The sequence below is a fragment of the Sorex araneus genome, chromosome X, assembly GCF_027595985.1.
Source record: "Sorex araneus isolate mSorAra2 chromosome X, mSorAra2.pri, whole genome shotgun sequence".
NCBI lineage: Eukaryota > Metazoa > Chordata > Mammalia > Eulipotyphla > Soricidae > Sorex > Sorex araneus.
In genome coordinates this window covers 309144415-309168960 of record NC_073313.1, presented here as the reverse complement: position 1 = coordinate 309168960, position 24546 = coordinate 309144415, and the positions used below count along the sequence as shown (strand labels likewise).

Here is a 24546-nt window from a genome sequence, read left to right as displayed (position 1 = left end):
ATTGCCACCATCCAGTTTTTTTTCTTTATACCCAGTTTGTAACACACAAGCATGTGTAGATAACTAAAAACTAATAGTGACATTTCCATCATAACCTTTATACATTTAGTTAAATGTAATTTTCAAATCAATTTATGTCACAGTGTAGTTATAAAGTAACCAAATAACCAATAACAACATACCAGAAATATATAGAGATTATTTAAGTCCTATCTTCAAACCTCAAACTAAAAACCATCTTTCAGATGCTCTGTTTTTAATTTTTCCTGCCAGTTTCAATGTTTATGCTAGCTATCGCCTGACTTAAAACCTACCGGACAAATACAACAAGAAAAAATTACAGCCTTCCCCAAATTATAAAGGGCACTCGCTGCCCTCATTTCACTTCTTCAAAAATTTCAGATCTGATTTGAAACTAACAAAATATATATCATCTTTGTTAAATTTAGACTTTATGATGCAAAGTCAATACTCTTAAAGAATTTTTAACAGTGAATTTGAATTCCTCTGAAAAGTAATCAATACATTGAAAAGGGAAATAAAATACTATTTCAAATCAGATAAAAGTCTATTAAAAGAATATACTCTGTTAAACTATATTTTACTCTTTCATAGCAAACACGACTCACCTTTATTCCTTCTGTGGGTTGCTGGTAAGTAGATCAGGAAATGTGTTTGAATTAATGTGGATGATGCATTACAGCTATGAATTATTTCCAAAGTGTGGATTCGTGTAAAAGTGTCGCACAATCAGACATTCAGCTAATTGCCTTACAATAAGTATATGATAGCTGCATAAATGTATTAGGAAGTAAAGATAACCATCTGAAATTTATAAATATTCAAATCTTTACTAAAAGCAGCTTGAATGTGAAATTTAAATGACATATAATACACCAGAAAAAGGCTCCATTCCAACGTTCTACAAAAAGGAATTGTATTTACAGATGACATGAGCTAATCAAATACATGTAACATCGTCTGGAAAACTTAATGGCATGCCATAACTTAATATCACAGTCAATATGCATAACAGAACCCATCATTATGTTTAATAATCAAGCCAAAAGCAAGGAAATAAATGAAGCAATATAAAAAAAAAAAACAGAGAGAAAGGGAAACAGAATAAAACGAAAAGTATCAGTCACAAAATTATCAATGATATCATTGAAATGACTTGAGGTCATTTCAGCTAACCCCTGAAGCATTGTTGTTATTATAGTTTATTAAAGTCCTGCCACTAAGCATCAACTGTCCTCAAGGTTCTGCAAGTACGCCAGACCTTTGCTGTTCCTTAAGAGCTGCCTCTCACTGAAGTGAGGTTTAAAAGGTAGGAGGCAATGCAAGAAGACCCAAATAGTTTCTCCCTCCGTCATGGGAACAGCTACATGGACAATGGTCTGGTCTCCCTCTCCACTTCTTGTAGGTGGTCACTGTTTGTTCGCCTCTGAGTTGTGCCTTCACCGTTCACAACAGCTGGGGAGCAAAATGCAGCTCCCGGAACAAAGCTAGCAAACCATGCTGTTTCTCTGTTTTTCTTTCACACCAAACTCCCCCCCATGCCAAAGGCTTCCAAAATGCAAATAGACTCAAGACTTCTCAGATGGATTTGATTTCAATCAAAATTATTGCCAAACAACATCTTTGATATGTAAAATATCTGTACTAGAAAATAATAAAGAATTCTCCCTGCTACTCAGCAAAATCTTTTCTTCCTGGAGGATGAAACAGCAGACCTATAAATGTTGATATACCTGTTGTAAAGATGAAGAAATCAAGGGACAATAATGAATGGAGTCAAATGATCAGAAGAACTGCAACCCATAAAATCTTGGAAAAGTTAATATTTCATAGATTTGAATAAAACAAGGCTATTATCATCCTCATATGGAAGTATTTTGAAAGTTTGTAGCTAGGACCTATTAAAAGCACATTTCATCAATAAATGTTCACATACTGGACATATTAACAGCATAAGTTTTAAATGGCAATTTTTAATATCAAATAGAATTATGTACTAAACTAAGGTGCTCTTTTTACATATTTTCAACATACCCCATATACAACTAACTCACTCTTAGTTCATAAAAATTCAATCTGCAATATATGTAGTTTGGTGTTCATATTTGCTACTTCCAAATATACGTAAGCAGATGCAAATGAGTAAATAAAATTAAGTAACCAAACCACTCTTGGTAAGTGGAATAAATAAGCAAATGTTCTTGGTTTTGTTGTGGCCTATTTTAACTAACAAGTTTGTGTGACTCCCGCTATAGGAACAATTGCTCTCTATTTTTAAATAATAGCTAGTTTAGAGGACTTAGTAAATGTGGGTATGGATATGAATAACTGTGGAGTAAATTCTACTATAATATTTATTTTCCATCCCTAATTATTTCCCAAAGATTTTTTTTAAATAACAGCGGAAACGAATGCCAAGAAGGTGGGTTTAAATAAAATCTTGATTTCAGCCAGGTCATAGTATTAAGTTATTACTATGCTTTCACAATTTTCATGAATTTTTAAATTGAGTTTCAATGAAAGGGAGGTCCATTCTATTTTCGTCCCAAAGAACAAGGATCTACATAGCACTCGGATAAGATGGAAACATGTTGATGTCTAGATCAGTGCTAGGATCATTTTGTTAGAGAAAATCACAAGTAAAATGGCAAATTCAAATAGATATATAAGCTAGTTCTATGCTGGCATCACAAAACAAAATGAAAGTGTATGTTCCATTTTTAAAACCACTCAAGAAAATATAATGGCAACAGGCAGATTAGTGATGTATCTGAATATGTCTCCCAACAACTAGAAATAGTAAACCGGCTAACAAAGAGAAAAATATCCCTGCCGGAGCCAGGAAAAATGACCAGCCATATAGAACAGAAGGAGTGAAATCCACGCAGTCTTTCATTTTCATGTTTTTGTAGCTTTCCAGGTCTGCCACTGCCTGGACCCAGATAACATACAGCATCACCACCAGGGAGAACAGGATGCCTGAGAAAAACAAAACACAAACCATCAGCCTTTCTGAAGACGCTTTTACAAAAACACCATAGTAGATCAAACATTTGCCTAATCATAGCCCTAATAATTCCAGCTAAATTTCTTATTAGCAGCAGATTCTTTGTTGCACGTTTTATAAACTTACTGTTTATCTCTAGATTTGAAAGTACTGAGCCATGGATTAGAGCAAAATGATAAGAACAACGGCAACAGCTGATGCATATTTATTGAATATTTGCTGTATTCCAGACTGTATCAAACACTGTGGACATAAAAATCATAGATCTTTGCTCAGTGGAGTTCATTTTATAGCACTTATCCTAAGTATATGCTTCATTTGGTCTGAAAACTGTAGTATACATTGCTTCTTTCAATATATACAAGATGCAGGTGAAGTAGATGCTATTGATACTCAGTTTCATATCTGATTTGCAACTCAAGTGTTTCTGACTGCTATTATACATGATAGAATAGTTAACTAGTGCCACAACTGAGTGTGACTATAAAAATAGTGGCCAAAGTAAGAACCAAACAAAAACACGAATAAAATCCCAGACCTAATGTAAAAGAACATATGTGATTCTTTGAAACTGAACTATGAAGTATATGTTACTATTAATTTCAGCTAAAGGAAATAACACATTGAGATGGAAGTTTAATGTGATTTAACTGAATTAAAGGAGATTGAAAATACAAGATTCTATGAAAAGTGAAACTACTGGTTTGAGGTGCTGGAGAAATACTACAGAGGGTAGAATGCTTCCCATGAACATGGCCTTTTGGGTTTGATCCTGAGTAACTCATATGATCTCTCAAGCATTGCTAAGAGTGCTCTCAGAGCACAGAGCCAGGAATAATCCCTGAGCACAGCTAGATGTATCCCCCAGTACAATAAAACACAGGCTTGAGATTAAGACCCTTATTAATACACAAAAAGGGAAATATGAAGAGGAAGGGAGGAAGGGAGGAAGGGAAGAAGGAAAGAAGGAAGGAAGGAAGGAAGGAAGGAAGGAAGGAAGGAAGGAAGGAAGGAAGGAAGGAAGGAAGGAAGGAAGGAAGGAAGGAAGGAAGGAAGGAAGGAAGGAAGAGAGGGAGGGAGGGAGGGAGGGAGGGAGGAAGAGAGGGAGGGAGGGAGGGAGGGAGGGAGGGAGGGAGGAAGGAAGGAAGGAAGGAAGAGAGGGAGGGAGGGAGGGAGGGAGGAAGGAAGGAAGGAAGGAAGGAAGGAAGGAAGGAAGGAAGGAAGGAAGGAAGGAAGGAAGGAAGGAAGGAAGGAAGGAAGGAAGGAAGGAAGGAAGGAAGGAAGGAGGGAGGGAGGGAAGGAAGGGAGGGAAGGGAGGGAGGGAGGGAGGGAAGGAAGGAAGGAAGGAAGGAAGGAAGGAAGGAAGGAAGGAAGGAAGGAAGGAAGGAAGGAAGGAAGGAAGGAAGGAAGGAAGGAAGGAAGGAGGGAGGGAGGGAAGGGAGGGAGGGAAGGGAGGGAGGGAAGGAAGGAAGGAAGGAAGGAAGGAAGGAAGGAAGGAAGGAAGGAAGGAAGGAAGGAAGGAAGGAAGGAAGGAAGGAAGGAAGGAAGGAAGGAAGGAAGGAAGGAGAGAGGAAAGGTAGGAGGAAGGGGGAAGGGGGAGGGAGGGAAATGGGAGGGAAAACCATTAACTACTAATTAGAAGGCAGAATCACAACTTATCAACAATTCTAATGTAACTGCAATTTACCTAGCCAAAAACACTTTGGAATTATGAACAGAGAAAGCATTATAATGCTGGAGTTGTGACTTCAACTGGCAATATGTCAGATGAGCTTCACAAAGACTGAAATAGTAAAATACCAATACGCATTTACTTTTCCCTCATGATGGTTCCTATAACAAGCGGAAACAAATGTGGTCACTGTACTGAACTGCAAACTCAGAAATGTCTGCTAAGATGATTCACTAGGGAATGAGTGACACTTCCCATATACAAATCACTAAGCCTAAGGGATTCAAATATGTCGGGAAGCAAAATATCTTTGAGGTCACTAGCTATTTGTTCAAAATTCAATCCAAACATTCCAATGATTTATTACGCTCTATAAATGAATGAGCTGAGTTGTCAGGTATGAAATTTCCATACCCTACTAATTACTGGTTAGTCTGAAAGCTGAACAGAGTTTGGTGGCTCAGAGCAGGGATAGAGGCATATTAGCAGAAGGGCCAACCGGTTTTAAGATCCCATCTAAGCAGGCTGGGGCTCGAGTGAGGAGAGGAGGGAACCTGGGAACATTGGTGAAGGGTTGCTGACCCTGGTGATGTGATCAGTGATGGAACATTGTATGTCAAAACCCACCTATGGGGACTGGAGCAATAGCACAGCGGGTATGGCGTTTGCCTTGCATGCTGCCAACCCAGGTTCGATTCCCAGCATCCCATATGGTCCCCTGAGCACCGCCAGGAGTAATTTCTGAGTGCAGAGCCAGGAGTAATCCCTGAGCATCGCTGGGTGTGACCCAAAAAGTAAAAAAAAAAAAAAAAAAAAAAAAAAAAAAAAAAACCAACTATGAATAACTTTGAAACTCGTGGTGCTTTAATAAAATAATATTGAGGGAGGGTGATAATACCCCTCTCCACTTTTGCTGGGCTGGAGCAATAGCATAGTGGGTAAGGCCTTGCAGGCGGCCGACCTGGGTTCGATTCCTCGGTCCCTCTCAGAGAGCCCAGCAAGCTACTGAGAGTATCCTGCCCGCCCGATAGAGCCTGGCAAGCTACCCGTGGCGTATTCGATACGCCAATAACAGTAACAATAAGTCTCACAATGGAGACGTTACTGGTGCCCGCTTGAGCAAATGGATGAACAATGAGATGACAGTGCTACAGTGCCACTTTTGCAAAGAATCTTGAAAAATAAATATACAAGATAAAGGTGCATACGTATGTCAACGTAGGTTGGTATCACAGCTTAAACATTCTCCTAATGATATAAATTCCAGATCAACAAACACAGACCAAGATGCTTCACAGTAAGAAGCATCCATCTCACAAGGTCGAGAATATAAATTCAGACACAGGAGCACAAAACAGAGCAAAGAACCACAGAACAGAGGCACTGTCCCAGAGAAATAGTAAAGTAATAGCTGGCAAGAAAACTCCTTACAAAGCAGTATCCCAGATTTTGACAACAGTATGGCAGTGTCATGTACTGTCTAGCAGTTCAATTTTTCAGTACATTATTTTAGCAAATATAGAGACAGTATTCTCCGATAATGTAAAGGTCTGGCTCAGTTATTTACACACTATCATTTTTCATAAGCAAATGTTTCTCAAACCTTTGTTGATATGGTTTTTATCTTCTCTGCATCTTGTGAATCTCTTGTGCCATTAAATGCCTTTATATAAAAAAAAACTGGCTTTGTTAAGTATGTTGTACAATAGCCTTATGGACATTTTTCTTCAGGAGTTACAGAAACCATTACCAAATTCAGATTATTTCATAAAAGTGGTATACAGTGATCTTGTAAATGAATTTTAATGAACATGAATTAGCCCCCTTATGTTATTATGTTATATAAATGCTATTGTATAAAGAGAAATTATATCCTGAAAGCAATGTATAATAAGCACTGTATATCTTTAGCTTGTTTACAAATTGAAAATATAGCCCACCTAATTCAGATAAGATCAGTTCATTGATTGTTATCTTCCTCCTTTGTTAAAATTGTTTCCCGAAACATTCAATATTTGTCACTGCGTTATGCATAAAGTGGGAGAGTTCTGTGGTTGTGTGTGTAGAGAAAGGCAGAGAAGGAAAAGTAGAAGTATTTATGCCAAGACTTAATGATTTAGCTGATGCAAAAGCTAGAATTTATGAGTGGGGACTGTAGGAGGCCAAGAAAGAGTCAGGAGACTCTTGAAATAAATAAAGACGCTAATTAGAAACATGTTCTTCACTGCCTGAAAGGGAGTCATAATTGAAAAGGGATATAGCTAGAATGAACTGCATGGTGTTTGGTTAGGATTTAATTTATCAGTGTTAATGTATGAATTAGATCAAAAGACAGTCTGGCAAATAGAGAGAGGAATATGAAAATAAGTGTCTGTTTTAAAAGATGGCTCTATGTATATACGCAGATAGCATTTCTCTCTGTATTTTCTGAGGGGATCTTGAAGCAATAATACCTCAATTTTATGGAGCGTTCCTGTCCCCATCCATGATCACAAGGAAGCAGGTCTTCTCAAATAGAGTGGAATCCAGTTTGTGTTATAAAGTACACTACAAATCTGAAACACCTTATTATACTGAAGAATAAGATGTTCTCAGAGAATGATGGGGTGTTTTAGAAGCCCAGTTTTCGGCCATCCCTGCTACCCAATACTGAGCCAATCTAATCACCAATGATAGAGGCACATGACAAGTCGCTGGCTAAAGTATGAATCCACACTGATGTAAATAACTAATAAATCAGTGGAAAGAAACCTAGTTTTACAACTTATAAATGCAGAAGAAATGAATGAATATTAAATCATTATCTGGCATTTAAATAATAATCTTATTCAGCCAAAAAAGGGAGAAAACATGGATGCTAAAATTAGGATATAAAATTAATATGAGAAAATCTTATTTCCATAGTTTTCCTTTCTTTTTCCTGAACACCAGTCAGTAGCGTCTATCCAAGTGACCACAGTCAACACCACTCGTGACTAGAGAGAAGGATGTCACTCATTGGCTTATGGGAGACGGAGAATTCATCAAAAAGCATAGCCAAAAGCATACTGCTTAAGTCCAGTCATCAGAAAAAAACAATTCAAAAACAGTCCAGAAATCCATAAGCCTTCACTCTTGTGCAAGTGAAGCACTTGCTCTCATTTGATGGAGACTCAGATGACACATCAAGTAATGGAAAACCTGATCCAGAACCAGGACCTTTGCTATAAAAGTATTATTGGGTGGCACTGGGGAGTTGGATCAAAGGATTCTGTTCAGGTCATGGGCCCTGAATTCTATCCCTGGCACCACGTGGCCCCTGGAGATCCCCAGCATTGAAAGGCCCAAGCAGCACCAATTGCCTTGCCCACCTGGGAATCTAGCGGGGGCCCCCCATAGCCAGGGCCATGACTGCCTTGGAGAATCACACATGAACCTCCTGATCACTGCTTGGTAGCTTCCATTCTTCACTACTTCAACCCCCGCAAAAAACGTTGTGATTAGGATAGTTAGCAAGACGGGAATGGAGTCTTAGGTAAACATGCACATTTTCTGTAAGTAAATCTGAATATGTTTCAATGCATAATGAAAAACCTTAGGGGAAATACTCAGATCGTGGTTGCAAGTGCGTGTGTTTGAGGAATGTGGAGAGAACACAGATTTGCCTGCCCAGAAGACCCACTCATTTAACTATAATAATGGTCACTTACTCCAATTGCCTATTGGAACATTTCTACTGGATCTCATTAATATCATGAAAAAAATCTCATTTTTATTCCTTAGTATCTTAAGAACCTCACTTATAAAGGCTGGAGCAATAACTTTCTTGAGAAATATAATATTATTTCAAACTCACCCAAGAAATTTTAGTTGGAAGAGAAAATATTGCTAATTTTGAGCCAATAGTTCATTATTAAATGAGGGTATGCATATTTGGGGGCTGGAGTGATAGTTCAGCAGGTAGGGCATTTGCCTTGCATGTGGCCAACCCAGGTCTGATTCCTCCGCCCCTCTTGGAGAGCCCGGCAAGCTACCCAGAGTATCCCGCCCGCACAGCAGAGCCTGGCAAGCTACCCATGGTGTATTTGAAATGCCAAAAACAGTAACAACAAGTCTCACAATGGAGATGTTACTGGTGCCCGACCCAGCAAATCGATGACCAACAGGCTAACATCGATGACAGTGACAGTGATAATGATGCATATCTGGGGACTTCCCAAGGGGTTCTCAGGGACTGTTCCTGAAGAAATTTGGCTAACTGGGCTTGTTGTTCAGTACCCAGCCACCCCGGCAATGCCTGGGACCCCCCTCCCATGGCCACAGTACATCTATGTCCAGGATGTTCAGAAAGTTATGTGATCTCAGGGACCGAATCCAGGTGAGCCACATGCAAGTCAGGTAACCTTTCCCTGGTTTATCAACTCAGCCCAAAACAAAGTATATTTAGATTTATTTCTACATTATTAAACTGTTTTATATTCTATTACATGTTATCTTTAATTTTTGAAATCCAAGAAAAATTGATAAAAGAACTCACTGGAGTTTTAGTCAAGTATGGTTCTGAAGCTTATAAAAGGTTGTAGACATATGAAATGATAAACAAAGAACATGTTGGTCTCTTCTTGGTGACAGAGCACAGATACGACTCCAAGCCTATGATTTTCATGGATTCTCTTAAAAAGTTGAAAACTTCTCCCTCTAAATGTCATGAATTTAATTTGGAAAGATTTTCTTTGTTTTTTTCTTTTGCCTTTTCCAAAACAAAGGTCACACAAAATCTAGTCTCAAGTGGTCATTAGGGACACAAGTGCTAATAATAAACAATATGGAAATAATCACAAGGTGGAAAGCAAAGCAGAAGAATTTTTTCAATGCCAAGTCACAGGCTGAGAAATAAAACTGCATGCTGTCAATATTTCACAGAAACATGAACGGAAAAAGAAGGCATACCTTAAAGATCTTTCATAGCATATTATAAGAACCAGATTTAAAAACACATTCCTAGGGGCAAGCTAACCACAGAAACGAAAACTTTCTTCAAAAAGATAGGCAAATGTCCAACTGCTATATTCTTGCTTAAAAGTACATATTTTTGTATTCTTTTTAAGTCTCTTAGGGTTACCAATGATAAACTTTTAATTGCTTATAGGTAACTGAATTGACTTTGAGATGTGCTTTAGCCATTTGAATTGTGAATAGTTACTGGTTACTTGGAAAAGAATTATAAATTCAAGATTAATCATTGCCCTCTTTCTTTTTTAGGGGGTTACACTCAGTGTTATTCCAGGCTTTATGTTCAGAAATCAGTCCTGGCAATGCTCTGGGGACCAGAAGCATTGCCAGGCATCAAACTCATGTCTGTGCAAAGCAAGTGCTGTGCTTTACCTGAGATGCTATTTATTCCAAATTCAGTAAGGCTTCTACACAAATTCAAGGGTAAGTCGTTCCAGCTTTCAGTGGGCATAGAAATGCCACAAAATCCCATAGTACTCGAAACTGTATCGTGTATTAAGTTAAGGTCACTGTTGTCCCGTTGTTCATCAATTTGCTCGAGTGGGCACCAGTAATGTCTCCATTGTGAGACTATTGTTGTTACTGTTCTTGGCATATCGAATACACCACGGGTAGCTTGCCAGGCTCTGCCGTGAGGGCGGGATACTCTTGGTAGCTTGCCGGGCTCTCCAAGAGGGACAAAGGAATCAAATCCCGGTCGGCCGAGTGCAAGGTAAATGCCCTACCCATTGTGCTATCGATTTGCTTATAAGTGGATGAACATGGAGAGTATCAGGCTAAGTGAAATGAAAGGTAAGGTATCAAGATAAGGTATCAAGACTCAAAGGTACTAGATGGACCTAAAAATTAATGCTTGTAAGAATTTAGGAATAGTCAAATTTCTCTCATGTTATAGACATCTACCATTATGTCTATAGCAATCTGTATCTGTTATGCCAAGGTAACAGATACTGATATCTGTGATCGATGTGGATAGATATAGGACTAACAAGGAATACTTACAAAATTTAGGACTGATTTAACATACTCACTCGTGTAATCTCCGGATGGCTTGGGAGGCCCCCATCATTCTCTTGCTACCTGCGTTCAGTGGACTCGAGCCACTCACCCACCCGGGATGGCCAATGCCATGGGCAGATGAAGGAGGAAACAGGGCTGCCAGGCTGGTTGGTGATCAGTTGCCATTTATTTCATTCTCTCCTCCTGCCTGTTCCAGTCTCACTAAGTTCCCCATTCTAGTCTCACACGGCCCCTCCTTCCCATCTCCGCCTGTCTCACTCATCTCTCTGCTCTCCCTCTCTCAGCCACGTCACTCATCTCTCCACGCGCTTGCCCCTGCATTCTTACCCTACATTCTTCTCCCTCTGTTCCCCTTGCTAGTCTCTCTATGCTCAACCTTGCTGCCCAAGTCTCTTGGGTCTCTCTCATATCTCTCCATCTCCCCACATTGGGTGTAGACACCACACCCCTGCCAGTAGCAAAATCAACATATCAAAACCCCTTCCTGGTTGTTGATCCGGCTCAAAGGAAGGAAATACCAGCTAGGGGTGTTTCTCCTCTCCTTAGTCCAATAACTTAATTAACATCTTAATTAACATCTTAATTTTACTTCTTAACATTTGTTATTTTGTATGGACACAGTAAGATCCATTTTAGGCTTGTAGGGCAACTCTCCTGGGGTCATCTCACTACAGATCTCAGACTACAATGCTCAGGCCAGATTAATCATTCCTAACTTCGCAGGAATCTAGTTATTACTTTTTGTTTTGGATCATGAAGGCATTTGTCCGTGACCATGCTCTCAACTTATAGTTAAGCATTATGGCACTTTGGCCAGACCCATTCTGATGCCAGGGTAGTTCACAGCTCACAGGTTTCCCTGGGTCCATCCAATCCCTCATCGGGACCCTGCTTTGAGGGATCTAGGAAGTAAAGGCAAATGAGCCTTAGGTAGAGAGAACAGATGTCCAGAGATGTACTATTATAAGGAGTCAAATAACTCCCAAGTTACAAAAACATGTCTTTTTAACTTCTTCCTGTGTCTATACAAAAGGCAACAGCTCTGAAGTAACTAACTATGCAAAGGCCATTAAGGAGAAGAGAAAAACGGTATTTACAAATCAATAGAGTATGACCAGGAAACAAAAGATAATTAACCAGTTGCAACCAGTTGCGGAAGCAAAACTCAAAGAGAGAGGTTATAGATAAACACAGAGATGGGAGTCATCAACAAACCCCAGCTTTGTGGGGCCAGGAAGGAAGAGCAAACCTAATGTTATCCTACACTCACCATGTTGACTTTTGGGGTATAAAAATGAAGTCTGCTGTGGTAATAGTCTACTCAATTTCAAATGTTAGCCTGTGGCATATATCAAATTGAAAACTTGATGGCCGGTAGTGGCATATTATGTTGGTGAAATTCCCAAACATTCTACAATAGGGAATCTATCCCATGGAGGTTGGGGAAGACTGGGTCAGAAAGGCAGGAGGGGAGTTTATGCCAAGTATGGAAGTAAAGAAAAGATCTAAAGTGTAAGACCATGGGTAAGGAAAGGAGCTTTAATGGAATGGTATGATTACATTGGCCTTCCCTGAAGAAAAAATGAAAAGTTGACTCAATAAACTATATATTTGCTATTATTTCCTCGAAGAAAACAGAGCAATTAATCAAGAAATACATGATAAATACCTTCCTCAGATATTCAGAGGAATATTTAACAGCCTGTTTAACAATATCCCCACAAAGAGCTTACAAAATCTATGTAAATAATATTATATAAACATTTCTTAAATTAGCCCACACTAGTCTTGAAGACATTATGTGAAGCTCTAGAGAAATCTGAAGGCGTTTATAATAACCAAAAGGAATTCCATATTTATTGTTTTTCTCATTTTTAAAAATTGAGGTGCAATTTATGTAAAGGACATGAAAATTTTAGATGTGTGGTTTGATGAATTTTGATAAACCGGTGTAACCATAACCCATCAAAAATAGAACACATATTGGGGCCGGAATAATAGCACAGTGGATAGGGTGTTTGCCTTGCATGTGCCTGGCCCGGGTTTGATCCCTGGCACCACATATGATTCACTGAATTCCACCAGGAGTGATTCCTGAGCACAGAGCTAGGAGTAAAGCCTGAGCACTGCTGGGTGTTACTAAAAATAAGGAACATATTCATCCATGTCATTCTAGATAGTGTCCTAATATGTCTTTACAAACGCAGTCCAAACTATCACTATAAGTAGTTTTTCTCTAGAATGATGTAGGCATGAATTCACAGGGGTAGGAGAGGTATGGTCTCTGTTTTCACATCCTCTTGTTAAGTGAATCCATCCAAGCTGTTGCCTATGTGAGTAGTTCACTTCTTTTCAGTGTTCAGCAGTGTTTCATCGTGTACCTATTCCGTGATTTTTTTATACATTCATCTATTGGTGAGCATTTGAGTTTTCTCCGGGTTTGGGCTATAAGGAAATGTTATAATGAATGTGTTTATTTGTATAGTTATAATTCAGAGTTTTTATGTGATACACACATCTCCTTAGATAAATTAATTTCAAAAAAGATAACAATAAAACTTGGTTTTTGTTGTTTGATTTCATTTTGGTAACACCCCAGAAATTTTCAGGGCATACTTCTTGCTCTGAGCTCAGGGTTCACTTCCTGTGGTGCTTGGGGGACCTTATAGGGTGTCAGGGATTGAACCCGGTTGGCTGTATATAAGGCGAATTCCTTGCCCGCTGTACTGTATCATGCCCAGGGAACAAAAAATTTTTGTTGTTGATTTTGTTTGGGGGTCACAGTAGTACTCAGGGCTTATTTATGGTTCTGCACTCAGGGATCACTTTTGGCAGTGCTTGGGAAACCATATGTAGTTCCAGGGATAGAATCTGGGTCAGCCACATGCAAAACAAGTGCTTTACTTGCTGTACTATAACTCTATCCCCAACAACACTTTTTTCCTTATGAAACACTATCTTAAATCCAACTGATAAAATGGTGCTGGACTTACTGATGCAAAGAACTAAAGCACATCTCCTGAAGCTTATCCCTACATCAGCAGTCCAGTAGCCCTAGTAAGACAAGTTTGGGGCCATAGAGATGGGAAAGCAGATAAGGCACTTGTCTTTCACACGTCAATCCTGGCTCCGAACCCCAGCACTGAATGTGGTCCCCAAGCTCAGCCAGGAGTGATCCCTGAGCACAGAGTCAAGAGTAAGCCCTGAGGTCCATATGACCCCACAATACCAGTTCTGGGAATATATCCTGAGGATGCAAAAAAGCACAGTAGAAATGATATCTGCACCAATATATTCATTGCAGCACTGTTCACAATAGCCAAAATCTGGAAACAACCCGAGTGCCCCCAAACAGATGACTGGTTAAAGAAATTTTGGTATATCTACAAAATGGAATACTATGCAGCTGTTAGGAGAGATGAAGTCATGAAATTTGCTTATAAATGGATAAACATGGAGAGTATCATGCTAAGTGAAATGAATCAGAAAGAGAGGGACAGACATAGAAGGACTGCACTCATTTGTGGAGTATAAAATAACATCATATGAGGCTGACACCCAAGGACAGTAGATACAAGGTCCAGGGGATTGCCCCATAGCTGGAAGACTGCTTCATGAGTGGAGGGGAGAAGGCAGATGGAATAGAGAAGGGATCACTAAGAAAATGATAGGAACCAGTTGGGATGGGAGATGCATGCCAAAAGTAGATAATGGACCCAATATTATGAGCTCTCAGTGTCTGTGTTGCAAGCCATAATGCCCAAAAGTAGACAGAGAGTAGGGGGAATATTGTCTGCCATGGAGTCAGGAGGAGGGTGGGAAAGGGGTGTATACCCAGGATATTGGTGGTGGGGAATGTGCACTGGTGGAGGGATGGGTGTTTGATCATTTTGAGATTGTAACCCAAACATGAAAGCTTGTAACTATCTCACAGTGATTCAATAAAATTTTTTTAAAAATTTTTTTAAAAAAAGAGTAAGCCCTGAGGACTACTGGGTGTAGCCCAAATCCCCCTCAAAAAAAAAAAAGAAAAGAAAAAACTATATGTTTTTTGACACATCATCTTCCTCAAACATTCATTTTGTCAACAACACATTTGGTATTCATTCAATAGATTTTACTGAAGTGATTAGTCTCTGCAAGTACTTAGAGCATAAAGATTGTTGGTGGCTGGTTATTTCCAGTTCCTTATTCTCTTGTTTAAACTGCCATCATGCATTATTTGAAACATATACAATACGACATATAAGTGAATGTTACGAGGTTATGTTACAGAATAAATCCTTGTGCACCGTTCCCCAACCTAGGAAGCAGGACACCGTCCTTATACCCTGTTTTCTCTGGGGCTCCTTTAGGAAAAGAACCACCCCTCAGTTGTTTAAAGAACATTTGTAGGCTTTAAGTTAGTAAATCGAAAAAACACCCAGGAGGAAGGGCTAGGTTCTTTTTTAATAATGGGAAAGTGATTCATTTCTTGGTACAGAATCACAGTTTTCACTCATAATATGGATGACAGAGTCTTTAAAAATTACTTTTTTATAAACTGTACATTTTTTAAAGATTTTGAATAATATCTACAAAGTAAATGATAATATAAAGGCTTATTATTTAATGTATTTTAAAAGCAAAGAACATTAATGTATTCATGTAAAGTATCACCATATTTGCAATCATGTTTTAGTACACATTATTTTTAATAAACCTGAAATTTTTAAAACTGCAGTTTTCAAGTCTCTTTAAAATTCTCAGATGTTCGGGGGCTGGAGTGATAGCACAGCGGGTAGGGCGTTTGCCTTGCACGTGGCCGACCCGGGTTCAAATCCCAGCATCCCATATGGTCCCCTCAGCACCGCCAGGGGTGATTCCTGAGTGCATGAGCCAGGAGTGACCCCTGTGCATTGCTGGGTGTGACCCAAAAAGCAAAAAAAAAAAAAAAAAAAAAAAAAAATTCTCAGATGTTCTCACATGCCCTGCTAATGTATGGCCATTATGGTGAGTTGAATCTATTCTCAAAGGCCTATTCCAGAGTTTGAAATGCATGATTATCTTTTTAAACATCATATTATGGTAAAGGAAAATTAGTCAGTTTTACTTTTTTTAAATAGTAATACTTTGTGACTGCATTTTTAATGCACATTCAATGCTGCATTGTTATTTTCTTCATTAAAAATTGTGTTTTCATTATAGTTCATTCTTTCTTTTATCCGTATGCTATTGCTTTATCTTATAATTAAATTATGCTTTTTTTCTACAAATTATATTTTGAAATTGTAAAACAGCTAATGCATGAAAGCTAATAATTAACAATCTTGATTTATCCCCTTTCATTATTTTCTCAAATTCACTTTCCTCTGATTTTTCTCCAGTTTTCTAAGGATGTATGAACATGTAGTTATACTTTCATGATTATATATTTTTATTCCATCTAATTTTCTAATATTAATTGTTATTCAACTTCATGATACCGTTTTCTAATTATATTAATTATATCTTCCCTTTCATTTTATGGACTCAAATTTACTCTTTGTCAAGTTAACCTATGAAATGATTATCATATGTCTCAAATATGCATTATTTTTCTAGTTTGGCCTCATATTTTAGGCATTAAACATTTCAGGTATTCAATAGTCTGTACTCTTTTGAGAAATAATTGATAGAGAATGATTATGAGGACATGTCCATCTCTGAAGTAATTAAGGATTCTAATCTCAAAAGCAGTTTCATTCAGGTCTAGGAAGTGTCTACACTCTAGAATTATTTGGGAGAAGGGGTTGAAGAGTACATACCTGGGTTCTGTGCTGGCTAAAATTCTCACCTCAAAGGATTCCTGCCTGAAAAGCTTCACATTTTGCCAGCTGGGTAAGGTTGAGCAAGTGTTACACTTTTCTACATTTCTCCACTGGTTTCTACATTGGTAAGATAAAGATGACGCAAATTTATGATTCTGGTATTTCCCCTGCCAGGAGGGATGGGTGTTTGGTCATTGTATGAAACTCAAACATGAAAGTTTTGTAACTGCAGCTAATGGTGATTCAAAAAACAACAACAACAAAAAGACGATGCAAATTCCCTCCTCACAACGCATTTCTGAGTAATGAATAGAAGCAAAGTACACAGCATGGAACCAGAACATGGCTCAAGCATAGGAAGCATTGGCTAGTTTTGTTATTGTTGTTGTTGTTATTACTTCTATTATTATTATTATTATTATTATTATTATTATTATTATTATTATTAACCAGCTTTGCAAGTACTTCTGCTAATGGGTAGAAAATATCATTCTCTGAATTTTTTTGACGGATCATATCTTATCACATGATTTGGCCAAGGTAAGAGAATAAACTTGCTGTGGTGCTATAGGGTTCTTAAGTTTCATGAGAGAAATAAGCAAAAAGAAAGGAAAGAAAGAAGGAAGAAAGAAAGAGAGATAGAGGACGGAAAGGAAGGAAGGAAGGAAGGAAGGAAGGAAGGAAGGAAGGAAGGAAGGAAGGAAGGAAGGAAGGAAGGAAGGAAGGAAGGAAGGAAGGAAGGAAGGAAGGAAGGAAGGAAGGAAGGAAGGAAGGAAGGAAGGAAGGAAAAGAAAAGCCTTCTAAGGTGTTTGTCACGGTCTTGCTTGAATTTTCCACCAGGTGGCACCACTCACCGCAGAGTCCCATTGCTGACTATTTTGGAAAGAATAGTATCTATGCTCTTTCTATTAAAGACATTCATTGTCTTCAAGTGTTCGATCAAGCAAACATCTTGACCCCTTCCCACCTCTCCCCAAATCCCTTAATTAAAGGAAGAAAAAATATTTCCAGACAAACAGAGCTTATGTTGCACCCCTAAAACTTAAACACTGTCATAAAAAATATAATAATAATAAAACAAAGGACTAGAGTGATAGCACAGTGGGCAGGGCGTTTGCCTTGCACGTGGCTGACCTGGGTTCAATAGTTCCTCCATCCCTCTTGGAGACCCTGGCAAGCTACCGAGAGTATCCTGCCCACATGGCAGAGCCTGGCAAGCTACCCATGGAGTAGTCGATATGCCAAAAACAGTAACAAACAGTCTCACAATGGAGATGTTACTGGTGCCTGCTCGAGCAAATTGATGAACAATGGAATGACAACAAAACAAAAGAAATCAATGATTTATCCACTGACTATTTTTTTAAGCTAGTGACTGCTTCAGGTCAAAATGTTAATACAGCGGGTAAGGCACTTGCTTACAAACTGCTGACCCACGTTCGATCCCCAGCTGCATAAGTCCTCTGAGCCAAACCAGGAGTGATCTCCGAGTGCAGGGCCAGGAGAAAGCCATGAGCACCACTGGGTGTGGCCCAAGACCAAAGTGACCGTTTAAATGAAAGATGTGTAATGAATCAGAATAATTTCAAATAAATTAAACCACTAATAAATTACATCCCTAGTAAGTCCCATACAGAACAGAGTACCTGGATGTTCATGAGAGCCATCTCTCACAAGATGAGATTTTGTACCCTGACAACCCTAATTCCGAACCAGAGAGTCCGTTCATAGGTCTGCATAAAGAGGGCTGAGAGCATTTGTTCATGTTCACAGCCCAGAGACATTACGGCACAGCTTGAACTGGGCTGGCACCTTGCTCCTTGGATCTGCTGGGCATGATCTAGCCATGGCCCATCAGAGCCAGAGTGGGCAGGAACTTCAGGACAGCAGTGGCTCTGCAGAAAAATCAGTCTCCTCTGTACACTCCCTGCCTTTCTTTGTCTGAGATCGTCAGCTCATAGGCGTGGGTTTGACATATCCGTTTTGAATTCCCCTCCAAAATTTGTTTCCTTACCTCATTTTTGTTGTTGTTGATTTTCCTTTTTTTAGAGGGGGTGAGGGTGAGATGTACATCCAGCTATTTTGGATACTCTCAGCACTGTTTGGGGGCCGTACCTGGATATGCTCAGGGCTTATTCCTGGCTCTGTCCCCAGGGTTCACTCCTGTCATGACTCGAGACCACACAGGGTGTCTGGGGTTGGATCCCCAGTAATCTGGGTGCAAGACAAACACCTTACTCACTGGATTATCTATCCTGCTCCTCCTTGTCTTGTTTTTATGACTTGTTTCAACCCCCATCCAAACTCAAGCCAGAGCATATAAATACTAACGACTCCAGACATGGCTTTCAACTCCAAAGCAATGTGAAGGAAAACTAACTTTCAAAGATATAGCTAGGAAAGAAAAGTGATGAGATTTTCAAGTATTTTGTAAATACTTGAAATCTTTATAGAGGTATTACATGTAGAATATGAGCCGACTTATTCTAGCACACAACATTTATAGAATACACCAACCAGGTCAGGACATCAAAATTCCATGTCAAAATGTAGTATTTCTCACATTATACCAATAACGGTATCTGAAACTATCATTTTCTCAGGCAAATCCCCAATCATGACACCACACCTGAATGCAATGACCCAGAGTACAAAGAAGGAATTTTTAGGAACTTGAGGGAAAAGGGCAAAGAATTTGTGTGTTCCTCTGGAGGAGAAGATCTAGGGGGAAATAAGATGCTGTTTTGAATTTTATAAAAATTGGAGACATGAATTCCATACAAGAATATACCTGCCTGGTATATGAACATATACTAGCATATGTATCTGCCTGGCACATCCATCAATGCAACTTTGGTTCATATCTTTCCTTTACTTTCAACCTCTAGTAAACTAGAGTTCTATATAAAATATGAAATCCTGAACTTTGATGAGACCTTCTCTACTGAGAAGTCCTTCCTTTTATTCTGAAAGTTGTTCCTCTAGGGAGGGGTGAGGTCACACCCAGAGATGTTCAGAGGTTACTCCTGGCTCTGCACTTGAGAATTACTCCTGGCCACGCTCAGAGGACCAGGTGGGATGCCAAGGATCAAATTCTGGTCAACTGCTGCTAGGCAAGTGCCCTACCTGCTATACTATCACTCTGGCCCCTGAAAGTTGCTTCTTGTACAATCAGAAAGATACCAAAGATGGGGCCAAAATGATTGTACAGCATATAGGGTGCTTTGCTTGCACACAACCAATCCAAGTTCAACTCCAAGTATCTTACATGGTCCCCTGGGCACTGCCAGGAGTGATCCCTAAGTACAGAGCCAGGATTAAACATTCTGGATCATTGGGTGTTGCCCCAAATCAAAGGGGAGTGGGAAGGGGAGAGGAGGGAAGGGGAGGGGATAGAGGAAAGGAAAGGAGAAAGGCCAGGCCAGGCACCGACACGTGAAAAAGACCACTGGCCTTGCAGGCTTTGTCCTCAGAGGCCTCTTTGCCAAGCCCTTTCCTCTGTGGACTTGAAGACTTTAGGCGAAGGGGGAAAGCCTAGGCCTGGAAGTTTAGATCCATTTCTCTGCTGTTATTGCTCACCCCTTCAGGCTCTTGGACTCAGTTCCCACCACACACTCTTGAGCCAGCTGCTGCAGAGATCAGCTTGGGTGGAGGGAGACTCGAGGAACAAAGCTAACACCCAGTCCAGCCTGTCGATTCTGCTGTAAGCTCCAGGTGAAGGAGGGGAAGGACTAATTCTCTGACTTCTGTGAGTTTTTCTGTTTTGTTTTGTTTTGTGTTGTTTTAATGCACCTAGGATTAGGCCCACCGTCAGTACTCCTTAAGAAGCTACTGTCTTGTGCATCTCTCTGATCTCCTGTGGAAATAAAGCGGCTTATTGGTGAGCCAAATGAGCCCAGTAGGCTTTTCTGTGAATTTTGTGATTTTAAGATTTCTCTTTCTCTTTTGAATTATATCATTTTACCTAGGGAATATGAGAGAGAAAAGCAAGTGGGAGAAAAATCACATAAAGTAGAGGAATAGAAGTCACACAGCTTGACCTGGGAGGTGGTAGAATCCAAAATGCAGGGGGTCTCCTAATGACTTTTGAAAGAAAAGGGGAAACTAACTCCAAATCTGATTGACTTCTGAGAATTACCTGCTAAATATGAAAACCTTGCATTGTCTTAGATTCTGGTTTCTATATCCAATTGTTTGTATCCCCACTCCCATCTCAACAGCAAATCCAGAACAGGAAGATGTCTAGAAACTTACTTTATTCTCACCCTCCACCAAAGATAGCTTCAAAACTCTCAAGGTAAGACATTTCAGACCACCCTCCCCCAGACCCTGCCCACCAGTACTCACCACTATCCTTGCATCTCACTAGCCAGCTACAGAAGGGCCCAGCACACCCTCTGTAGACTCTAAGCCATTGTCCAGCCTGTGATCACCTGGTACTCAAAACTCTCAGAAGTCCTCCTCAGGTTTGCTGACTTCACTAGAGTATCACCAAGAACTCAGGAAGCTTGTGTTCACTGAACCACTGACTCCACACAGAGGACACTGAGACATAAGAATCAGTAGCCAGGTACCTCAAGAGAGGCATGAGTTAAGACATGTGGGGAAGACTTGGAGCTTTCGTGTCCTCCCAGACAGAACTCCTTTAACAATTCACATGCTCATAAGCCAGAACTTACCTCGACGTCCTTTGTGCTGTAGGAAGATCTTAGGACAAACAACCTCAATGCCCAGTCCCTGGCCTCCAGAGGTGAGGGGTGGGATAAGAGGGTCCAGTGTTTTCTCAAACTATCCACACCCCTAGGTAATCTCCCTCAAATTTCATTATTGACATGATGATGCACCCCTTAGGTAAGCAACGTTTTGGAAACACCATGAGATCTGTGAGCTAGGAACAGTGGATAAAGACCAAATAGAGATGGGCAACCTATGTTGTTCATCGGAATGATCAAGCACAGTTTAGTTTCTAGAAATCACAGGGTTGTACTTGTTTACCCTTCGTCACTTCATAAAGAGGATTTATATCACTATACTTCTAGAAAGCACGGTCTGAGACCAAACAGGGAAAGATGAGTCAGAGTGTGTTCAGGCTCCAGGAATAGAATTAATACAGCTCATCAAAGTGGTCTTTTCCCCTGCTGTTGGCCAACACTGACGTGCCCATGAAGAGTATACCTAAGACCAGAGAATGGGCGTGGAGGCAGGCTGCAGAATCTTCTTCATCATGCTCCAAGAATGAGCTACAGTGCTGAGGAGAGTTGTCTCTATCATGTTCCAAGGATGAACTAACTAAGGTGCAGTTGTTTTCTTCCACCAGCATGCCTGGGAACTGGAGTAAGGTCCGGGCCACTATATGCATGTGACTTATGAGATGTCTGTGTGGTGTTGCCAACTTGACAGTCCAAGGAGATTCTACCAAGACTCAGACACTTCTGTCCAGGTGAGATTCTCTGACTTTACATTTCACAGGGGAAAAAAAAAAGTATATATATATATATATATATATATATATATGCACATATATTTCCTTAAAAATAAATGTATATATATTTATTTTTACATTCATCAGGGTAAATATGTATAAAATCTATATTATATTATATATAGTATACATTATATATAATATATATGTGTATATATACATATATATGTGTATATATAAAATCCCAGTTTTTCACCCGGGAAAGATGATTTCAGTTGTAAAGGGAAAAAATGCCTGGCCACTCTGATATGTTAATATTCCTATTTATAGTTTTTATGGTTTGCCACTAAAATCAGTATTCCCTTTCTTGTACACTAAGAAGAATCCTTGTACATAGCAATCAATCCCTCCCTTGATGTGAGTTCACCCAGACATTAGGGATAGGCAAATGAAAAACAGTATTTTCTGTATCACTCATAGGTTATATAACGCTACTCCTGCCAAATCCTACTCTGCTTGCACCTTTCCCCTCACCTCCACCCTGTGGGGCTAGAAGAAGATATTTCTGGCCAAATCCTTGATATATAAAAGTTATGGACTCTATAGGAGTTCACAATTAAAGCAATCTCAGAAAGTGGGAAGGCACTGGGAAGGTGTGCGAAGACACTCATGGCAACAGGGTAGCTTTTGTAAGGTTCTATCAACTGCTTGAACGTTGTGTAAAAGGGACCTTCTGCAAGACACATAGAGAGTGGAAGTAAGTAAATGAGCACTCACAGAACATGCCCTCAGCCCTTGCTCTGGGCATGCTGAAGGCGTGAGAGGAGAGGAACAGCCCAACATTTGCTCCTAGGGACAGCTGAGACACGAGCACATCTCAATCGGGCAACAGGATGGCTGCAGACGGTGACTCACTGTGAACATACCCTGCAATGGCCCTTTGGTATGTGCTTCTGCCCTGTCCTAAGGACATCTGCCCTGATAGGGAGAAAAAGAGTTTCCAATCCTGCAGGTGGCATTGGTAAAGCAGTCATCTGTTGCAAACAGCAGTCACATCACTCTATGAAAAGCTTGACTGGGTGGCGGATGATGATGCAAGCCCAGAAAAGAAAAACGATTTGGAAATTCTGGGAGAATGGTGTTGAGAGCTCTTTCTTTTGAAAGTAGAAAATCCGACAGAATTGGTTACTATAAGTTCAATTCCATTTAAGTCAGTAAATAGATCTCTGCTTGGCTTGGTAACTAACATGGCACAGACAAGCTCTGGCTGGAGGACAAACCCAGTATTTGCTCCATTTCTTCCTCATCTTCACATATTATGATGCAACATGAGTCCATGCTCATGGATATATATCAAAGGATATATTGCCTAGGGTCACTTCTCTGGAGATGCTAATCACGGGTAATGGTAAGATTTTGAATGCTTCTGTTAATAAGTATTTGGGCTGAGAATGATACTCTGACTTTATAATCTCCTTTAAAAGTCGATCTTTTGTGGTGAAAATGACTTCTAGAATGAAGACTTTAGTTGTTACTAATAGAACACTTCCTGTTCTGATAAACCAATAACAGTAATAGTGATATGTTATCCCATCCAACAGAAAAAAAAAAAACTGTCACAAACAAAAAAAAGAAGTGTACAATCATGGGCACTGCATACCTACAACATAATTATTACCATTGTAAAACATGTTACAGGAATTAATTTTAATTAATGAATAAATTAAATTTGAAGGAATTGTTGTCAATAGTTCACTGCTTCTTCAAACAGACTCCCTGAATACCATCTGAACCTTTGAATTCCCAGAGTGTTTTTGAGTGAATCCCTGAGCAAAGAGAACTCAGCACCATATTTATAAACAGCAAAGGCTTCAATAAAAGAAGAAAATTCACTGGTCACAGGGCTATGAAGACATATGAAACTTTTTCTACAGGAGTTCTTAGTCACATATCACTATTGAGCTATACTACTTATATACACAGATACATTATTATGAATGAAAAAATTAAGAGTGGATTTTTACAAGCATCACACACACTTCTCTAATATAACTCAACCTTCATGATCACAGTATTTCTGGGTTTAAAACAAACATCAGCTCAAAATGTCTTTATACTAAGCACTGCTATATATATATATATAGTCCTTTTACTGACCCAAAAGAAGTTAGATTCCAAGAGAAATGAATAAGAACAAAAACCACATATTTTTTGTGGAGAACTGTTATTTCTTAGAATACACACTATTTCTTGTATGTATCTTAACTAGGTAGAGACTGGACTGAAGCAAGAGTATAGACTGTTTTGGAGAGAAAATATATGTGTCAAGTAAACTGTCAAATTTTCGGCCATATACAGTTTTTTGTCTTATGGAATCAAGAATTAAAGAATAGAGATGATACATTATGAGAACAAAATGAAAGAAGATGGATACAAAAATCCATGCATTGTGTGCTCCCCCTAATATTAGTTATACAGAATAAGCAAATACATAGATAATAGATTAGTCCTGGAGAATAGAGAATGAGTTTCTCTGTGAGTTATAAAAATATTCTGGAGTCAGCGGTGGTAGTGGTACAAATATGTATATGTACTATATAATGTAAATTATACCACATGTAAA

At 39.4% G+C, this 24546-nt stretch overlaps 1 protein-coding gene across 1 annotated transcript in view; it reads right to left on the bottom strand.

Moving 5' to 3' along the window:
* Nucleotides 1-731: 731 nt before the first annotated feature.
* Nucleotides 732-24546, bottom strand: part of TMEM182 (transmembrane protein 182) — a 66576-nt gene continuing 42761 nt past the window's right edge. Inside the window, exon 5 of the mRNA XM_004617921.2 lies at nt 732-3000. Within this exon, the coding sequence (XP_004617978.1) occupies nt 2780-3000 (221 nt within the window). The 3' untranslated portion in view covers nt 732-2779. The remainder of the gene's footprint in view (nt 3001-24546) is intronic.